At 38.7% G+C, this 21,244-nt stretch overlaps 2 protein-coding genes and 3 pseudogenes across 2 annotated transcripts in view; 1 reads left to right on the top strand and 4 right to left on the bottom strand.

Moving 5' to 3' along the window:
• Positions 1-21,244, top strand: part of elfn1b (extracellular leucine-rich repeat and fibronectin type III domain containing 1b) — a 147,987-nt gene that overhangs the window by 76,569 nt on the left and 50,174 nt on the right. The gene's annotated exons all lie outside the window — the stretch shown is intronic.
• Positions 339-3,685, bottom strand: LOC135735724 (UDP-glucuronosyltransferase 2A2 pseudogene; annotated as a pseudogene).
• On the bottom strand, positions 8,371-10,160 carry LOC135735722 (UDP-glucuronosyltransferase 2A2-like). Its single transcript, XM_065254227.2, has one exon. The coding sequence runs from the start codon at positions 10,158-10,160 to the stop codon at positions 8,565-8,567; it is 1,596 nt and encodes a 531-aa protein (XP_065110299.1). The 3' UTR covers positions 8,371-8,564.
• On the bottom strand, positions 11,385-12,960 carry LOC135735721 (UDP-glucuronosyltransferase 2C1 pseudogene; annotated as a pseudogene).
• Positions 17,524-21,199, bottom strand: LOC135735720 (UDP-glucuronosyltransferase 2A2 pseudogene; annotated as a pseudogene).

Raw genomic sequence — 21,244 nt, 5'->3', positions numbered from 1 at the left:
GTTAATCACAATCCAATAAAAATATATGCTTCTAAAATAGTGAAAACATTTCTGTCAACAGGCAAGAAAGGTGCATATGAAAAAGATTAGTGATACTCTGGCACAATGATGTCATAAAAATACCCATAAAGGGGCGAGTTATAATTAATTACATTACCTTTAATGTATGAATTGCATTGGATCACAAAAGCAAATAAATTGCAGAGTGCACTTTTTTATTCAATAAATCACAATATGTGTTTTACCGAAAAAATTAAAATATGCAAGAGGTCATATGTTGTGTAAGAATTAGAATGTTATGAAGTACAAATAAACATTGACTTTGACAATAATGCTGAGTAGAAAAAATTCACCAAAGACCAAGTGAGTAAACAATGCAACATAATACGTATCAAAGATGATTTAATAAAACAAAGTAAAACACGAATTGAAAATTTGTTAAATAAAAAAAATCATTCTAGTTTGTTTTTGGATTTTCTCCTACATATTCTGCAGCATAAATATCTGATAAGCACACATGTGATCAGCATTATGAGCATCACAGCAGACAGCAGGAACAACATGACATCAACAGAGTGATACGAGTACCAGGGCATTTTGTACGACTCTGTGCGTAAATGAGCGGCACCTTTGTGCCTCATGACAAACTCAATCCAGAAGATGGCGCTGTCCAGAGGCTTCACTGGAACGTCTCTGTGAAGTCTTGAGAGTCTCTGCATGTTCTCCCGATAACTGGGATTATAAAGAACCTCCTTGACAGTTTCTAGGAAGGAGTCCTTATTCACTGTGGCAAAGTCTACGGTCTTGGCTACACCCTTCACTCTCATCTTTGAAAGATTATCAGGCTGGTCAAAGATGAGTCCAAATCCAATGATTGGTACCCCATGGTAGATGGCTTCTTGGACTCCATTGGTTCCACCATGAGCCACAAAAGCTCTGGTCTTAGGATGACCCAGAAGATCATTCTGAGGTATCCAGTCCATTATTAAAGTGTTGTTTCCCAATGCAGATGGTTTTCTTCCTTTGTACCTCCAGATGATCTTCTGTGGAAGTTCAGCAAAAGCTTCAGCAATGGCCTCTGCCACATCATCAGGAAGTTGACCAATGAGAGTTCCCAGAGACATGACGATGACACCATGATCACCAGAGCTCTGCACAAAGTCCTCAAGATCTTGCGGAAGAGGCTTTGATGGCTTGCACTGAAAGCCTCCCATGTAGACGATGTTTGGCATAGTGGGCCTTGGATATTCAAAAATAAAATCAACCCTGTGGAGCCACAGATCAGCAGCCTGAATTAAATTCTCAAATGATATCGCCGGGCCAATGAAGCGTTCACATAGAGCATTATATGGTGGAGCGATCATGAGAGCAATCTGTGTTTGAGTTATAATGAACATTACAATATTCTTCACTCTTTCAAAAAAACTCATGCGGTCTGATAACTCCATCATTGGCAAAGGTACATAAGAAAGTGGTGAAGGAGCTATGGCAAAATGACCCTCACTGAAAGCCGTCCACCGGACATTGTAGACCATGGGCAGTTTAAGATAATGACCCAATATTACACCTCCAAACTTCACTGGATCTGTAAGCATCAAATCATATCTGGCTTCCTGTAAGGCTTGCATTAACTTCTGGTCTTCAAACATGTTCACAATCATCTCACTTTCTACTTGAAACATTTTTAAAGCATTTTCCCACATCTCTATCTCCAAATTCAGACGAGCCCATGTGGAACCTTCCCTGATAATTTCCAGGAGTCTTGATGCAAACACCTTGACGAATTCTTCATCAAACCCTCCAGGAGCATTCACAGTAATGGATGTGTAATGAGGCGAAAACTCTTTGACGTACCAGCTGTCTAGCATCCGGATGACTGTGATATTGTGACCTTTGGCGTGAAGAGCCTCAATCAAGATGTTCATGTTGACCCAATGACTTCCTTCTACAGGTAAGACAAGAACATTCCCGCTCTGAATGACTGGGACAGTCATCACCAGGAGGGTTAAGAAGATCAGATTAAGCATCGGAGAAACCTTTCTATTCATATCACCTGGAACAAAGCCAGAGAATATAAATTATCTTTTGAAAGTTGTCTTAAAATCTGGTAAACATGACATCTACAGTATTTCTTAAAACCATTCCAGCATATTTAGCTATATTCAGGGCAATATCAGGTTAATCTACTATATACATAAGTTAATTAATACATTTATACAACTGAATCTGAAGCAAATTATGTTTCAGCTTACCAAAATCAGCAACAAATTCTGTTGGGTGACACTTAAGAACACATCAACCATTGTAAGAGTCACCTATTACAGTTTTCGGTAGTCAACTGCGTTGTTTGCTTTTATAAAAACATTTATTCTTACCTATGAATATTCAGCATGCAATATCATTACTGTCTAAACTTCTGTTGAGTCTACAGGTGTGAGCACATTCATATAAGAGGGGAAGTTCATTTAACAATGTTTAAAGGGACAAAGGGCATCAACCTTTAGATATCTAGTTAATAAATTACCACTTAACATTACAGCATTGTGATATACAATTAAAAGTTTCTTTACTCTGGTTTTTGGGCAAACACAATTCAATCAAAGTATATCCATTACTAAATATAGTGATAACATTCTTTCAACAGTAAGAAACAAAATACACGATGAACCGATTTGTGATACTGCAGGGAAGTCCCAGGAATTTTGAGGGGCAGTTGCTCTGACCTAAAAAAGGGAACCCCCCCCCAAAAAAAATCCAAGTCATATTTTCCCCAAATTTAATAACTGAAAATGTGTTCGTCTGAAAAATGATGGACATGTGCATCTCGGACGGCTTAGGGGTGAGTAAATCGGGTTTAATACTCAAGGGCGTAGGTTTGATTCTGGCATTGGTGGGGACATAAATAAAATGGTTGCATTGCAAAAACTGTTTATCACCGTTTACTTGACATAAACAACAGACAACTCAGTATGCACTTTACTGACATCTGACTCGCCACCCCCGGTGCCATCCCAAATTGAATGTACTATAATAAACAATTTGTTATGTCCTAGAGCCTAATAAACAGTAACTGTTTAAGTCTTTGTCAAAAAAAAGAAAATCACATTTTAACATAATATATGAATCCATATTTACTGTATAACATTAAAGAATATGCAATTAATATTTAATTCTTAATTTAATTTTGCCAAAAAAATCCCAGTGTTAAAGTAGGTATGTATATCATGCTGTTTCCTGAACAACGTTTATTAACGTTTCTGTAGTTCACATTAAATCTTCTTTTCATTAACAGACAGTTAATCAGTGTGAAAAAAATAGTTTGTTTAAAATGCAACCTAACATCATGTCTACATCTGTGCAAGTAATGACCACAGTGCAGTAATGTAAAGTATTCAGCAATCATGACATGAATTCATGTTTTTACCATGTTTGGGTTATTTTCTTTCATGGATTAGGGACCCCCTAAATAACCTTGCCACCCCATTTATAAAAGGTTGACACAAGTTTGCAACTCCTCAGGTTAACATGGGATTGTCGTGTATTGTTGAAAAAACTGTCCTTGAATCATTATGTGACACAACTTGTTCTGTATTTTGTGAATGAAACAGTTACAGTGGGTATAATAATACTTTCTTTCTCACTTACCTGTAGCCCAAATAATCACGCACGTCTTGTTGAGTGAACTTTGGCGCGTTGTACAAAGTGAAACCATCCTATCACACATAGCAAGTAAAGACAAGCCCATCACAAAGTGATGTGCGTTAGAGAGGCGGGACTCAAGAAATGGTAATCCAATCATATTAGCAATGTGTGTTAGAGAGGCAGGACTACAGAAATGGTAATCCAATCATATTAGCAATTTGTGTTAGAGAGGCGGGACTAAAGAAATGCAAAGCCAATCATATTAGCGATGTGAGTTACGAAGGCGGGCATTGCAGAGAACGAAAGCTGTTAACCGTTTGTGTACCACATAGAGCGTTATTTTTACAGAACATGATTGCAAAAGATTTCTAATCTCATTTAAATGATTCCTGAAAATATATATAATAAGTATAAAATAGAAAACACAAGAATAAGACGGACATCAGTGGTTATATATAAATACAGATTAATTGTTTGGTCGAAATTATTGCTAGGGACAATTCAATCTTCCCTGAATATTGGTAGGGCCATGTCCCTAGCGTCCCACCCTAGATCTACGCTGTTAATACTATAAACGTGGCAAAGTCAGCCTGGATCCATGAAGATTTTAACAGAGGTGGAAAGAGTAGCCAAAAACTTTACTTAAGTAAAAGTACAATAACTAAAATAATTAGTAGTAAAAGAATTTAAAATTTACTTGAAAGTAAAAAAGTATGCAATGAAAATAATACTGAAGTAGCTAGTGTATTCTAAGATATAGAATAATTCTCAGATACTTGCATGTCTGTGCAGTTGAAGACGTTTGAAAGTCTTGGTTTAGATGGACGAAGATGACTTTGCAGGTTCTTGAAGAAGTCCAGTTGCAGCAGATGGCCAGATCCAATAGTTTTAAACTTCAACAGAGGACCCTCCTTAATGAAAGTAACGCTTTACAATGGAGCGTGGCCAGACTCTCTGTACAAATGAAATGAATGTACGAGAGTCTGGTTGGACATACAACACACATGCATAAAAGATCTAAAAGAGTTTGTCATATGGTCTCAAAGACATTCTTTAGGTCATATCTTTAGGGCAATTCACACCTCCTTATCAGCTCTCTGTTGAGCTTCAAAAGGTGCCATAAAATGTCCCACTGAGACGGTTGGGTCTGACTATAGCCTCTTTGATGTAGAAATCCAAAAACTAGCCCGGGCATGGGGGGTTAACACTTACTATCATATTTACTCAGCTATTCTGCAATCCAAGTATCAGATATGATCCAGTTCTGGCAATCACTTTAAAATGAAAATTCTGTCATCATTTCTTCATCCTCATGTTGTTCTAAACCTGTATGAATTTCTTTTTTCTTCACACAGCTAGGGATGGGACGGTTAGAAAATTTCAAATCATGATTATAGTGACCAAAGTTATCACGGTTATCAATATTATCATGGATTTCTTAAATTGAGATGGAAATGTTCAAAAAGAACTGATACTCACACTGAAAACATTTTAACAAGTTTTATTTTTGAAAATCAGCAATCAACAAATACAATTAGCAGCTATATGCACATTTTTTAAGCATAAACATTAAATCGGTGTCCAGCCTTTTTTGTGTGGCAATTTACTTTAAAATAATAAAGCCGACAAGACCTACCTGCTAAAAAACATTTTTTAACAAAACACTTTTACATTTTTAGTAACACTTTAAATGTGTGTTAGGATTATACTGCATATATATCTACGTTGAATTTAGGGCTGTCACCATTACTCCATTCTTTTTGAGGAGTTAAAAAAAATCCTTGAGTACATGCCGAGTACTCCTTATAGCGCAATAGCGGAGATGCGGTTTTGATGAAATTAACTAGAAAATGACAACATGATCAGAAGCATCTCTTTCTCTCTCATTCGGTCGGTCGATCGATCGCCCGCACATACACGTGCGTGTGGATCAACTCCTGCATGAAGGCATGAATGTGCATCCAAATTTCGGAAGTTAGACGACTCCGCTGCAGCGGGCAGGCATAAGATTTATAAAAACACACTTGAGAAGAAATGCGCAGCAACTCAAAAAGACTTGTTTCAAAGACCATAATGCCAATTCGGAGCTTTGTTTTCCGAAGCTCGTGGAGGCAGCATACACAGTTATTAACTTATGTGCGATCTACCGGCTTTGCATTTGCGATCGACTGGTCGTATTGGACACCCCTGCATTAAATGAACATTAACATGGAGCCCTGAGATGTATGAACCTGTTTTAATGAACAGTACCTTAAATAAGAACATTAAATGCACACATAAGCAACGCATTAAAACACAGTACACCTGTTACTGCCTTCCGCCACGCCTTCTCGTGCAAAAACCAATGTTGCATGCGCGCGCCTGTGCCAAGCTGATTCTGGCTGGACAGGATTTACCGCGAGTTTTCAAAATCACGGTAATCAAAGACGGTTGTAATGATAATTACATTTTAAACGATAATACTAACCGTCAGGACATTTTATCATGGTTAATCGTGAAACCGGTAATCGTCCCATCCCTACACACAGCAGTAAGTGACCATAGACTTCCATAGTAGGAATAAAAAAATATGATGGAATTTAATGGGTACCATCACATGTGTGCTTACCATCATTTATCAAAATATTTTCTTAGTCATTTATCACAATATTTTTACCTACTGTGGAAGTCTATGGTCACTTACTGCTGTGTGTTTACCAACATTTCTCAAAATATATTTTTTTGTGTTCATCAGAAAACAGAAATTCATACAGGTTTAGAACATCATGAGGATGAGTAAAGGATGACAGAATTTTCATTTTAAAGTGAACTATCCCTTTAACAACAAAGAACAACAGCATTAACTGCTGACTTATGTGTGTTGTACCCAAATGCACATAACTCAAACTAATCCTACACATTTAATGCTTTTCATCTGTGAACAATTAATGCATCAGTACACAGCTCATCACTTTACACTTCTGAGTCAATTGGTCTCAGTATGTCCACATTAGATAGGAGTATTACAATACAAATGTGTTGTTCCATTGAGGTGAAATATTGTCTATGTCAAAACAAATAAAAAATGAAATGTGACAGATTCTGTACTTTTGTCTCATGTTCATCTTTTAATGTTTAGACATTTCTTGACTCCACAGCAAACAGAGGAACTTTTTCCCAATACTGATGAAGGGCTTATGTATGTGTAAAACTGCAACATACACAAACAGTACAGACAAAAGAATACAAACACAGAATAGACAAGCATTTTAAATTAACAAATTAACTCTAGTCTCAATGTTAATGTAGCTTATAGCTGATATCAGACAAGTAAACAGAAGTTTTGCTTTCACTAAGTTAGAGAATCTCCTAAGATGGTCTGAGGACATCGACAGTTTACACTTACATACAAACTGAATTTAGACAAAACTCATGTTTTTATTTATTTTGTGAGTCACGTGTGTGTTGTGAGAAGCACTTACATCAGACAATACAGTATACAGCGAATCAGACGTCAATCATCGATGGATTTTCTTCAATCTGTGCTAAAGTGTTTCTGGAGGTTGCGCACGTTTAACTGTGTCTGACGACGAACAGGTCGCGTGTATATAATGACGGTTACACGTGTGAAGTTTTGCTTTAGTTAAAAGATTAGTAAATTTATATCCACATCATCCAACAGTGTTTACGTTCTGCGTGTTTCTAACGTTACATAGGCTACGAGTAAAACAGCATCAGACGATTCCGTTTTTGCAGTGATCTGAACAACTCATTCAAACTGATTCGCGAACCAATTCAAAAGGTTTGGCCCATTTGGCTTTGTAAAGAATCGACTCAAAGGACTCATTTGTTTGCAATACTTTGTAAGGAATCGACTCAAACGAGTCATCAATACGCGAATGCCCCAGAAACACAAGACGGCACTTTAAAAACAAAATACACATTTCGTAATTAATTAAAACACAGTAACGAAGCAACGCCGCACAGTGTAACGAAGTAAAATCACAATTTATTTGTTTCCACTTCGGAAGGGCAACTTGAGTCGAGAAGGGCATATGGGCAGTTGCCCGGGCAACCCCCTGTGCACGTCCCTGGTGATACTCTGCTGCAGGTAAACACCCTTGAGTTGACAAGTCTTTTTTTATTGTAGAGCAAGGGGTTTGGTTTGGGACACAGAAAAACAGATAAATTGCGATTGCGCTTTATTATTTAATAAATCACAATATATAGCGATTAACATTAAAGTATGCAGGTTATCATACTCTATACAATATTGCATGTATATTGTAATGTGTTTAATGGATATAGGTGGTCATAAAGTTTCTCACTAGACTGTATAACTGGTTCTGGATTTAACTTGACTTCAGTGGAAAATGACATGGACTACAAATGTCCAAATGGACTTGAATGGACTATAATTTTCAATTTAAACCACCAGGCTATTTATACAGTAATACACATTACATTCAGGCATTTTGAGCAATTAACATGCCCGTTTATTTTATTACAGTATATAAAACAGCATACAAAACAGTCACAATTTGTATATAAAAAAGTACAAATATTATATATGAGGTAGGCAAGTTTGGTCCTAGAGAGCCACAGACCTGCAGAGTTTAACTCCAACCTTAATCAAACACACTGGGGTCTCATTTATAAAGCTTGAGCATAATTGATGTTTGTATCTACTACTGTAATAATTGTGTATGAGTCTATGCTTCCACAGAAAACCTAAATAAATGAATTGTACTTTTTTATTCATAACTCACTGAACTAGCTAGCACACCTATCCACAACCAACCCGTTTTAATGACCAATAGGAAAGCGTATGTGTACTTCGTGAGGTATCCTATACCTTATGTTCTGAATTTTCATAGTTTTTCCTGGTAAAATTTTAGCCCACCACAGTAAAAACACATCAATATTAAATTTGTTAAATACAATCATTCTAGTTTGTTTTTTGATTTTCTCCTACATATTCTGCAGCATAAATATCTGATGAGCACATATGTGGTCAGCATTATGAGCGTTACAGCAGACAGCAGGAACAACATGACGTCAACAGAGTGATACGAGTACCAGGGCATTTTGTACGACTCTGTGCGTAAATGAGCTGCACCTTTGTGCCTCATGACAAACTCAATCCAGAAGATGGCGCTGTCCAGAGGCTTCACTGGAACGTCTCTGTGAAGTCTTGAGAGCCTCTGCATGTTCTCCCAATAACTGGGATTATAAAGAACCTCCTGGACAGTTTCTAGGAAAGAGTCTTTATCCACTGTGGCAAAGTCTACGGTCTTGGCTACACCCTTCACTCTCATCTTTGAAAGATTATCAGGCTGGTCAAAGATGAGTCCAAATCCAATGATTGGTACCCCATGGTAGATGGCTTCTTGGATTCCATTGGTTCCACCATGAGCCACAAAGGCTCTGGTTTTGGGATGACCCAGAAGATCATTCTGAGGTATCCAGTCCATAATTAAGGTGTTGTTTCCCAGTGCAGATGGTCTTCTTCCTTTGTACCCCCAGATGACCTTCTGTGGAAGTTCAGCAAAAGCTTCAGCAATGGCCTCTGCCACATCATCAGGAAGTTGACCAATTAGAGTGCCCAGAGACATGACGATGACACCATGATCACCAGAGCTCTGCACAAAGTCCTCGAGATCTTGCGGAAGAGGCTTTGATGGCTTGCACTGAAAGCCTCCAATGTGAACAATGTTTGGCATAGTGGGCCGTGGGAATTCAAAAATAAAATCAACTCTGTGGAGCCACAGATCAGCACCCTGAATTAAATTCTCAAATGATATCCCTGGGCCAATGAAGCGTTCACAAACTGCATTATATGGTGGAGCGATCACGAGAGCAGCCTGTGTTTGAGTTATAATGTACACAACAATGTTCTTCACTCTTTCAGAAAAACTCATGCGGTCTGAAAACTCCATCATTGGCAAAGGTACATAAGAAAGTGGCGAAGGAGCTATGGCAAAATGACCCTCACTGGAAGCCGTCCACCGGACATTGTACACAATGGGTAGTTTAAGATAATGACCCAGTATTACACCTCCAAACTTCACTGGATCTGTAAGCATCAAATCATATTTGGCCTCCTGTAAGGCTGACATTAACTGCTGGTCTTCAAACATGTTCACGATCATCTCACTTTCTACTCTTACCATTTGTAAAAAATTTTCCATCATCTCTAGCTCAAAATTCAGACGAGCCCAAGTGGAACCATTCCTGATAATTTTAAGGAGTCTTGATGGAAACATCTTGAAGAATTCCTCACCAAACCCTCCAGGAGCATTCACAGTGATAGATGTGTAAAGTGGTGAAGATTCTTTGATGTACCAGCTGTCCAGCATCCGGATGACTGTGATATTGTGACCATTGGCGTGAAGAGCCTCAATCAAGATGTTCATGTTGACCCAGTGACTGCCATCCACAGGAAAGACAAGAACATTTCCGCTCTGAATGACTGGGACAGTCATTGCCAGAAAGGTTAAGAAGATCAGACTAAGCATCGGAGAAACCTTTCTATTCATATCACCTGGAACAAAGCCAGAAAATAGGAATTATCTATTGGAATAATGACTTTGGTGATTACCTGGAAAATGACATAGACTAAAAAAGTCCAAATGGACTTGAAGATGAGCCGACTTAAAAAAAAATCACCAAAGACAAGCTGGAAATAAACATTGAAACATTGATACTTCTCGAGGATGAAAGCAAATATGAGGGTTTGAATAGTATACAGTACATATACTGTATACAATACAGTATATATATAAACAGTTAACAGAGTCACAAGAGACTTGTATACATTTTATTACTTATAAATTGTTTTATCATTATTTTACTACACATTTTAAAAAACAACAACAAAATATCAGCCAACCAACAACAAAATCGGTATTCTGCCCAAAACATCCCACAACTGTGGAAAAACATTTGCAATATATGTTTACACATTATCCACACTAATAAGTATAAAATAAAATGGATTTACAGCACAGCAGAGCATTTAAGCCCAAACATGATGTCAAATATATATGTAAAAAAAAAAATTTTTTTAGGACCGATTCATGGGACTGTGAGGGCCTGAGTAATGGTGCATTCACACCAGATGCAGAAGAGGTGGCAAGCGCAAGTGATTTACATGTTAAGTCAATGCAAAGACGTGAATAGGCATCCTGCGGCGCGGTAAGCACAATTGGTGCAGTGCGAATTGCGCGGAATGCGTTAACCAATCAACTGGTGTATTTATTGTTTTTTAAGTGATTTGTCTTGTGTGGATTACTCAGATCTCATTCTATTATTAAACCTATGTAAGGCAGGGGCTTTTCCAGTCTGGCCAGTTCAAATTTAAGATGCCCTGTCAAAACTCATTAAGTAATCAAATGTAAAATAACACTGCAAACTCTTTACAGTATAAATTAAAAAAAATATTCTTATTATAGTTACAACTGTCAATCAAGAGCAGTGCATGATTCTTTCTTCATCTATTCTTGCTTGATAATCATTTAAAACAGACAACAGCAAGTTTTTACAGGCCACTGTAAAGAAGACTTTCATAGAAAGCATACATAGTAAGTCTCTAAACTAGTGCAAAACTGAGTGAACTAGTTGGAACACTTACCCACCCAATTGACCAATTTTTAAAGACCTACAGAAATGCATATGTGTACTTTAAGAGGTGTACATTTTGTTCTGAATTGTCATAAAATTTCTAGTAAAATTTTAGCCCACCACAATAAAACACATAAATTTTATATAGACAAATCATTCTAGTTTGTTTTTTTGTTTTCTCATACATATTATGCAGCATAAATATCTGATAAGCACATATGTGGTCAGCATTATGAGCGTCACAGCAGACAGCAGGAACAACATGACATCAACAGAGTGATACGAGTACCAGGGCATTTTGTACGACTCTGTGCGTAAATGAGCGGCACCTTTGTGCCTCATGACAAACTCAATCCAGAAGATGGCGCTGTCCAGAGGCTTCACTGGAACGTCTCTGTGAAGTCTTGAGAGTCTCTGCATGTTCTCCCGATAACTGGGATTATAAAGAACCTCCTTGACAGTTTCTAGGAAAGAGTCTTTATTCACTGTGGCAAAGTCTACGGTCTTGGCTACACCCTTCACTCTCATCTTTGAAAGATTATCAGGCTGGTCTAAGATGAGTCCAAATCCAATGATTGGTACGCCATGGTAGATGGCTTCTTGGATTCCATTGGTTCCACCATGGGCCACAAAGGCTCGGGTCTTAGGATGACCCAGAAGATCATTCTGAGGTATCCAGTCCATTATCAAGGTGTTGTTTCCCAGTGCAGATGGTCTTCTTCCTTTGTATCCCCAGATGATCTTCTGTGGAAGTTCTGCAAAAGCTTCAGCAAATGCCTCTGCCACATCATCAGGAAGTTGACCGACAAAAGTGCCCAGAGACATGATGATGACACCATGATCACCAGAGCTCTGCACAAATCCTTCAAGATCTTGTGGAAGAGGCTTTGATGGCTTGCAATGAAAGCCACCAATGTAGACAATGTTTGGCATAGTGGGACGTGGGAATTCAAAGGTGAAATCAACCCTGTGGAGCCACAGATCCGCACCCTGTATTAGGGTAAAGTAGGATGCTCCTGGGCCAATGAAGCGTTCACATAGTGCATCATACGTTCCAGAGATCATGAAAGTAGCCTGTGTTTGCATTAACATGTACATCAAAATATTCTTCACTCTTTCAGAAAATCTCATGCTGTCTGATAACTCCGTCATTGGCAAAGGTACATAAGAAAGTGGGGAAGGGGCTACTGCAAAATGAGCCTCAATAAATGCCGTCCAACGGACATTATAGACGATGGGCAGTTTAAGATAATGACCCAATATAACACCTCCAAAAGTGGCTGGATCTGTGAGAATCAAATCATATTTGGCGTCTTGTAAGGCCTGCATTAACTGATGGTCTTCAAACATGTTCGTAATCATCTTACGTTCAGCTTTAAAAAATTTGATCCCATTTTTCCACAGTTCTGTCTCCAGTTTCAGGCGAGCCCAAGTGGAACCACCTCTCAAAATTTTCATCAGTCTTGTCCCAAACACCTTGAAGAATTCTTCTTCAAATCCTCCAGTAGTATTTAGTTGGATGGATGTGTAGTAAGGTGAAGATCCTTCGATGTACCAGCTGTTTAGCATCCGGATAACTGTGATATTGTGACCTCTGGCGTGAAGAGTCTTCACCAAGGTATTCATGTTGATCCAATGACTGCCATCCACAGGAAAGACAAGTATCTTCCTGCTCTGAACGAGCGGGACAGTCATCACCAGCAGGGTTAATATGATTTGGCCAAATGCATGTAAAGCTTGTCCGTTCATGGTACCTGTTGTAAAACAAAAGGAATATGTGTGATCAACTGACAGATGTTTTGGTAAATGGACTGCATTTATATAGCGCTTTCAACATACCCACAGCCATCCAAAGCGATTTACAAGTTGCCTCACATTCACCCATTCACTCACTCATTCACACACTGACAGTGGCGTCAGCCACGCAAGGCACCATCCAGCTCGTCAGGGGAAGTTGGATTTAGGTGTCTTGCTCAAGGACACCTCGACTCTTGGTCTAGTGGAGGCGGGGATTTAACCACCAACCTTCCAGTGTGTAGACAACCTTACTAAACCACTGCTGTCATTTTAAAATATTTTACGTGGTTATGTGAATTTTTACACTACAACATTGTTTCTAAAATAACCATTTAACAAGGTAGTTAAAATGTTAATGTAGTACTTCATGGGTCCTGATTTATAGGCAACAGCAGCATTAATTTCATTCCGTACCCAATTAGTTTGACATAGACCTATTACCCTATTCCTATTGATTCCCAAGCCGCATTCGCACTGGAAATGACATGTTTATATTATTCCACCTATTACACCAAGTAATAGCGGTTAACTTGACGTACCCACTCGCGTACATGGATCCCTCACTGCAGCTGCCTGCTCTCGTCTAAATTACATTGATATTGATTTGATAAATCATATGGAGGAGTCTGATTTCAAATCACTCTCATGGTACACTGAAGTCGTCCACCTGTTGGTTCTTGCAGTGCCTTGTAAAGTCAAACAACGCTTCTGTGAGTAAGATGTTGTTGTCATGACAGTCAACTATTTCAGAACCATCCACTATAAAAAATAATCTGGCTGCAGGTGCAGGCCAGATATTATTACTTGCGACCACTACCCTATGGTCTTGTTTGATTTAATGGGCACGCACCGCAACGGCCATCGTAAATGTCCACATGAAGTGCACTAGGGTTGTGCCGATATACTGCGCGAGAGACTTTTTAATGCCCAGACGACTTCTTGCACCTGAGCTTGTACTGTAATACACAAGGCTCTGATATTTCCTTTTACTAGAAAGGTTGTTAGGCGCACAAAGGGATTTACAACCAGTGAGTGTGTTGTTCCCGCTCTCTGGCACGCCTGGGCATCAATGAGGTTGCGGTTGTGACAGTTTTGCCAGCTGTCCACCAAATAAGTAAAAAATTGACTAATAAATACATGAGTAAACTAAGACCCCATACCAGATCTCACAGGCTGACTATAGGACACTCTCACTATGGGGCATTTTGCCCAACACTAAAGTGCATCCTTTGGGACAGAGCCGATGTCTGTTATTTTGTTCCAGTCGTGATTTCTATTGTTATGAAATCTTGTGTTCAACAGAAGAAAGAAACTCTGTAGGTTTAAAACGACATGAGGGTGAATAAATGATGACAGAATTTGAATTTTTGTGTGAACTATCCCTTTAACTTAATTCTGCATTACATCAGAGTATCAGTGCTGGGTGGATTTTACGTCAATGCTGAGTAGTTGTTACCCAACCATGGCTTGTAATAATCTAGCAGCTGGGTTGAAACAACCTTTAAATTTAAACACAGTGGTGTGTTTCTCTGTCTAATATTTTTCCAGCCATGAGTTTTTACAGTGTACTAAAATGGTCTCATTTGTGCATTTCCCCTTTAAGGACTTCGGTTTTCTTTAAAGTAAATACCTACTTCTGCAATTGACAGCCTATAACAATGGTTCTCAAACTTTTTGTTTAGGGCCCCCCACCCAAAGAAAATTCATGACATAAAACAATCTCAAACTTAAAGGGTCATTCCACTTTTTGATTCTTTTACCGTTTTGGAATCCGTTCATCCGATCTTTGGGTATGGCGTTAGCACTTTAGCATAGCTTAGCACAATCCATTGAATCTGATTAGACCATTTAGCATTGTGCTCAACAATAACTAAAGAGTTTCAATATTTTTCCTATTTAAATCTTCACTCTTCTGTAGTTAAATCTTGTACTAAGACCGACGGAAAATTAAAAGTTGCGATTATCTAGGCAGATATGGCTATGAACTATACTCTCATTTTGGCGTAATAATCAAGGACTTTGCTGCTGTAACATGGTTGCAAAAGGCAATGATATTACACAGTGCCTGAAAATAGTCCCCTTCTATTGAAAGATACTAAGGGGACTATTTTCGGCTGCTGCGTAATATCATTGCGCCTCCTGCAGCCGAAATGCCCTCGACAAAAGTCATCGGCCGCCACTGGGAACTACTGGCCTACTGTATACGGTGTTGGATAACTGCAAATACAAATACAGTCCTTTTTAAGAAAATTGTGTGTTTATTAAGGCCAAATACACCCAAACAATCAGTGAAATGTTTTAACTATTAAAAGGAATATATAAATGAATCGCTAGTTATTACAAACACCATTTTTTAGTGTGTGCAAACAGCGCTTTACTCTTTAAAACAAAGATTTTCACCATAAATGGTACATCTCCCACTAACAACTATGAGCACAGATTGTTAATACTATTTAAGCATATTTTTGAATGTACATTTTATTAAATCCCCTGCTTCCACCTAGCGCAATGTAATTCAAACTCAGGGATAAACAGGTCATCACCTCTTGCAAAATAGTATATAAATGAAAACTGTTACTTACAGTATTGGGATTCTTGTTTGCTCCAAAACAGTTGGCACATAAGTCAACGTTGAAATGATGAAAAAAAGTAATTAAAAATAACCTGTCAATTTCTTTATGACGTCGGGATCCTTTGGAAGCCATTCAAATTAAGACATCTGTTTTCCACAATAAGCAACAGCAGAATATTTGTTTGAAATTGCAATCTTAAAGGCATCATAGTGTGAAAATCAGACTTTTTCCATGTTTAAGTGCTATAATTGGGTCCCCAGTGCTTCTATCAACCTAGAAAACGTGATAAAGATCAACCCAGTAACTTTGTTTTGGTAAAGCATTCTCTGCAAGCATGTGAAAATTAGGTTGTTCAGATTGTGGCTGTTTGTGAGGTAGGTAGCAAGTGTAATTACAATAATACCCCCCCTTAATCTGCACGATCCAATCACAGTACTGCCATTTAGTACAGAGAGGGATAAAGAAAGAAAGAAAAAAATTATTGACAGCACAATTGAGTTTCAAATGCAACAAACCACCATCATTGCGATCAGTGTTTGCATTTCATCAGCTCATTTGCATTTTAAAGGACACAGTCAAAAACGGCACATTTTTGTGGGGTATTTTAAGCTTAAAATTTACATACGCACTTATTTTACATCTTAAAAATCTCATAATATGACCTTTAATATTAATACAATCCTACTGTGATTGTAAACAACTACTCCAGGGTTCCCCAAATCTTACCCTGGAGGGCCGGAGCATTGCAGAGTTTAGGACCAACCCTAATCAAACTTATCCCCCTGTGAATTTCTAGTGATCATGAAGACCTTGATTAGCTTCCTCAGGTGTGTTTGATCAGGGTTGGAGCTAAACTCTGCAGTGCTCCGGCCCTCCAGGGTAAGGGGCTAATCACACCAAAAGCGCTTAAACGCTTGGAAACGCAAGGCGCGACGCACTGCCTTTTTAAAAAAGAGCAGTGTGATCCGGCTTTTTATATTGCTAGGCAACCACCGAGTCAGCTGTCTTGTCAATCAATTATTGAAGCGTGAGCGCTCTTTTGCTGTTAACTGTCATATTAACTTTAAAAAGAGGGCGCTTGCTCTGACCTTGTTTGAGGGGGGGGGGGGTGCACAAACACGCAGGAGAGAATGAGCGAGTGGAGTCCGGTTCTTCAAAGCAACTGTAAACTTCCCTCACCACAATGTAAGGCCCGCCTCTCCTCTCATTCGATTGGACAAAGGAAAGACGCGAATAACGTTGGGCGCTTCTCTGCTCTCAGCGCTCTTTCAAAAGTGCGTGCCGCGGCTGGCGGCAAAAAACGCAAGGCGCTCGGCGCACATAAACAGCGCGCAAACGCTCCCTGCCCATAGAATATCATTCAAAAAAGGCGCCTGCAACTGCCATAAACGCTTTTGGTGTGATCAGCCCCTAAGATTTAAGGAACTCTGAACTATTCCTTCAAATCCACTTGATTCGCTCCTCAGACAATACGATGATGTGTTGTCATCTTGCTCTGGGGAAATTCATATGAAACTTCTACATTGTGACATCACATATCCAGTCATTTTGCATTGGTTTTCTTTATGGATAAAGGTTACATAAATTTGTTATTAATAAGGAGGGCATTTTTAGCTATTAAACTTACAGTATGTATTAATAAGACCAAAACCTCTTATATTTCTAAAGCTAATAAATGGGTATTGTGTCTTATCTGTGTTACTACTGTGCAACATATATTATAGCACACTTAAGTGATAGTGTAGTATTTATTTGGCTTACACTCAAAGTGACATAATCAACACATTAAAACAAACAATTGTAATTCATTCATTCATTTTCTTTATAAATGAATAGTAAATCTAATTCTTAATTCAAAATGCTTAAAAAATGACAAATTGTATATTCTAAATCCACATCAATAAAAACAGTTTCTGTAAAAAATCATTCTAGTTAGTTTTTTCTCCTACATATTCTGCAGCATAAATATCTGATGAGCACATATGTGGTCAGCATTATGAGCGTCACAGCAGACAGCAGGAACAACATGACGTCAACAGAGTGATACGAGTACCAGGGCATTTTGTACGACTCTGTGCGTAAATGAGCGGCACCTTTGTGCCTCATGACAAACTCAATCCAGAAGATGGCGCTGTCCAGAGGCTTCACTGGAACGTCTCTGTGAAGTCTTGAGAGCCTCTGCATGTTCTCCCGATAACTGGGATTATAAAGAACCTCCTTGACAGTTTCTAGGAAGGAGTCCTTATCCACTGTGGCAAAGTCTACGTTCTTGGCTACACCCTTCACTCTCATCTTTGAAAGATTATCAGGCTGGTCAAAGATGAGTCCAAATCCAATGATTGGGACGCCATGGTAGATGGCTTCTTGGACTCCATTGGTTCCACCATGAGCCACAAAAGCTCTGGTTTTAGGATGACCCAGAAGATCATTCTGAGGTATCCAGTCCATTTTTAAGGTGTTGTTTGCCAGTGCAGATGGTCTTCTTCCTTTGTACCTCCAGATGATCTTCTGTGGAAGTTCAGCAAACGCTTCAGCAATGGCCTCTGCCACATCATCAGGAAGTTGACCGACGAGAGTGCCCAGAGACATGACGATAACACCATGATCACCAGAGCTCTGCACAAAGTCCTCGAGATCTTGCGGAAGAGGTTTTGATGGTTTACAGTGAAAGCCACCCATGTAGACAACATTTGGCATAGTGGGCCGTGGGAATTCAAAAATAAAATCAACCCTGTGGAGCCACAGATCAGCAGCTTGAATCAAAGGGAAGAAGGTTTCTCCTGGACCAATAAATCGTTCACAAAGTGCATTATAATATGGACCAAACAGAACAGCAGCCTGTGTTTCATATAAGTAGTACATCAAAACATTTTTCACTCTTTCAAAAAAGCTCATACGGTCTGATAACTCCAACATTGGGAAGGGTATGTAAGAAAGCGGCGAAGGAGCTATGGCAAAGTGAGCTTCACTATACATGGTCCAGCGGATATTATAGACAATGGGTAACTTCAGGTAATGCCCTAACAAAACACCTCCAAACATCAGGGGATCTGTAAGCATCAAATCAAATTTGGCATCTTTAAAGGACTGCATTAGCCCCTCATCTTCCATCATTTGTTCAATCATCTCGCTTTCAGTTTTGGTGATCTCCAGAGTAGTTTGCCACATCTCGATCTCCAGCATCAGACGAGCCCAAGTGGAACCACCTCTTTGAATTCTCATAAGTCTGGACGCAAACGTCTCAAAGGATTCTTCATCAAACCCTCCAGGAGCATTCACAGTGATGGAGGTGTAGTGAGGTGAAGATTTTTTGATGTACCAGCTGTCTGACATCCGGACGACTGTGATGTTGTGACCTTTGGAGTGAAGATTCTCAATCAAGATGTTCATGTTGACCCAATGACTGCCGTCCACAGGAAAGACAAGAACATTCCCGCTCTGAACAACCGGGACAGTCATCACCAGGAGGGTTAAGAAGATAAAAATCAGCCCATTCATGGCACCTGTAGTAAATCAAGGTACAATAGCAAATGTGATCATGTGAGAGGCTTTAAAATCAATGGTGTATTTGAATCAGCATTAACCACATGCACAACAATTTAAATTTACATAAAGTGTAATGAAGCAACATTTTGACTTAATATTTTGTAATAATGACAAACTTTCTCAAAATAATGACCTGTGCATGCACATGTTGCAAGGTCAGTGCTGAAGAGTTACACAGAAACAATCCCTGGTTTTTATTAAAGTATAATTTTAAGTAATGTTAAATTTAAAATAAAGTTTCTGTATAGTTTGTAGGTTTTAATCATTCGTGTTCTATCGAAACATTTGTATATCCATTTTAAATTTTGCGTGTCACCATTGTGCGTGCAGCGTTCTTGCCACATGCCGCGAACACCATTATTATGAGAAAGGATATTATACAATGAGAAACTATGTCTAAATTTCGACACAGTTTCTCATTATGGTAGTTGCGTTTTCATTATCCTTCAAAGTGCGCAAAATGAAAAATTATAACACGTCAATTTCACAAGTTCCTTGGACGCGTGTGCGTTGTTGCAGTTACGGCACATTCACATGGGGCATAAGCGTTGACGCTTCCCATTCACTTTTAATGGGTGACGTCAAGCGTTGGCGAACTGAATTGTGGATCCGTCGGTGCCGCGTCAGTGCCGTTGCTCGCGGCAGAAGATTAACATTTCTCAACTTTTCAAGCGGCAACGCGTGCGTCAGCCAATCATATCGCCTTATGCAAATAACCTAGGCAGAGCCAGCCAATTACGTTTATGGAAGACCGGAGCTTGTGTTGCGGCCACAGTGATTGGCTGTTGGCCACGCTTCAGACAAGCCTTCCGTTAAGCGTTAGCGCTTACGCCCCGTGTGAATGTAGCGTTAAGCGTCGGGTCAGAACTTTACTTCTTATTTCAGTTTTTTAATAGTCTGACTTGTTGCTAAACTGAACTCTTGAACAAATATCTCGTCGAAAATAACAAATGTTTTGGTTTCCAAGGTAATCTACGTGTTGTTTATATTGCTTGTTACATAAATAAACTACTTTTTTATAAGGACGTTGTTCTTATGTATTCTTAGTGGAGTTTACAGAAAGTTACGTGTTGACCACGAAAACTGCTTGTTTACGTTGTTACTGCTGAAACCGTCTATACATTGAAAAAAGTTTGTATGTTCGCATAAGGTGTTTTTTAGCTAGTTCAAAAAAGGAATATACCAAAAATTGTATTAGAAATAGCTTTTTTGCATTAACAGGTCTCCTGAAGTCACATATGGCACGGTATGTTTGGTTGTAGGATGAAACAGAAAAGGGGCGCATGACATCAAAATACTACGGAGAGCAATTCAAGAGTCGACCGCTCTGTATGCATTCAAATATTTGATTTAATGTGAGCTGCCGAATGAAGTTAAAGACACCTAGACTTAAGCTACCAACATTTATTTTTGGACTGACTTATCATTCAAAAAAAAGTTCTAGTCATATAACGACAATTAGCCGAAAGGAAACGTCATCATTTCGCCATAGGTTTTTGTAGAACATGTAGAAAATATTCAATTCAATTCTGGTGTTTTGCGCACATCTTTAATGGAAACCAGATTAGTGAAGTCTAGTGTTATTTTCTGTTTATACAGTAACACTTGATAGTATAATTGCATTAGCTCACCTAAACTTACAATGACAGCTTACCTGTACTGTATATAGTTTTTCAGCATTTATTAATCTTTGTTTATGTTAGTTAATGCCAAAACGCTTGTTCATGTTAGTCATTGTGCATTAACTCATGTTAATAGTTACAACTTTTGATAAAAAAAAAAGGTAAATGCTGAAATCACCATAAACTAAGATTAATAAAGGCTGTAGAAGTATTGTTCATTGTGTATTCATGGTAGCAAATGCAAATGTTAACAAACACAACATTATTGTAAAGTGAAACCATCAAACAAAAAACACGGTCTTACCTGTAAATATGTGTATCACAAAGTCCGTACTAGATCAGTCTTGACAGAGCATGAATAAAGTGGGCCGACCACAAGCACGTACAGCTCTCCTTTCGCCTGAATGTGCATGTCAAGACACGCTCATATAGTATACAAGTCAAAGTTCACTTAATCTTTAA

Source organism: Paramisgurnus dabryanus, chromosome 4 (genome assembly GCF_030506205.2).
Source record: "Paramisgurnus dabryanus chromosome 4, PD_genome_1.1, whole genome shotgun sequence".
Taxonomy (NCBI): Eukaryota; Metazoa; Chordata; class Actinopteri; order Cypriniformes; family Cobitidae; genus Paramisgurnus; species Paramisgurnus dabryanus.
Note: the sequence above shows the minus strand (reverse complement) of the source record. Positions and strands in the feature narration are given on the sequence as shown.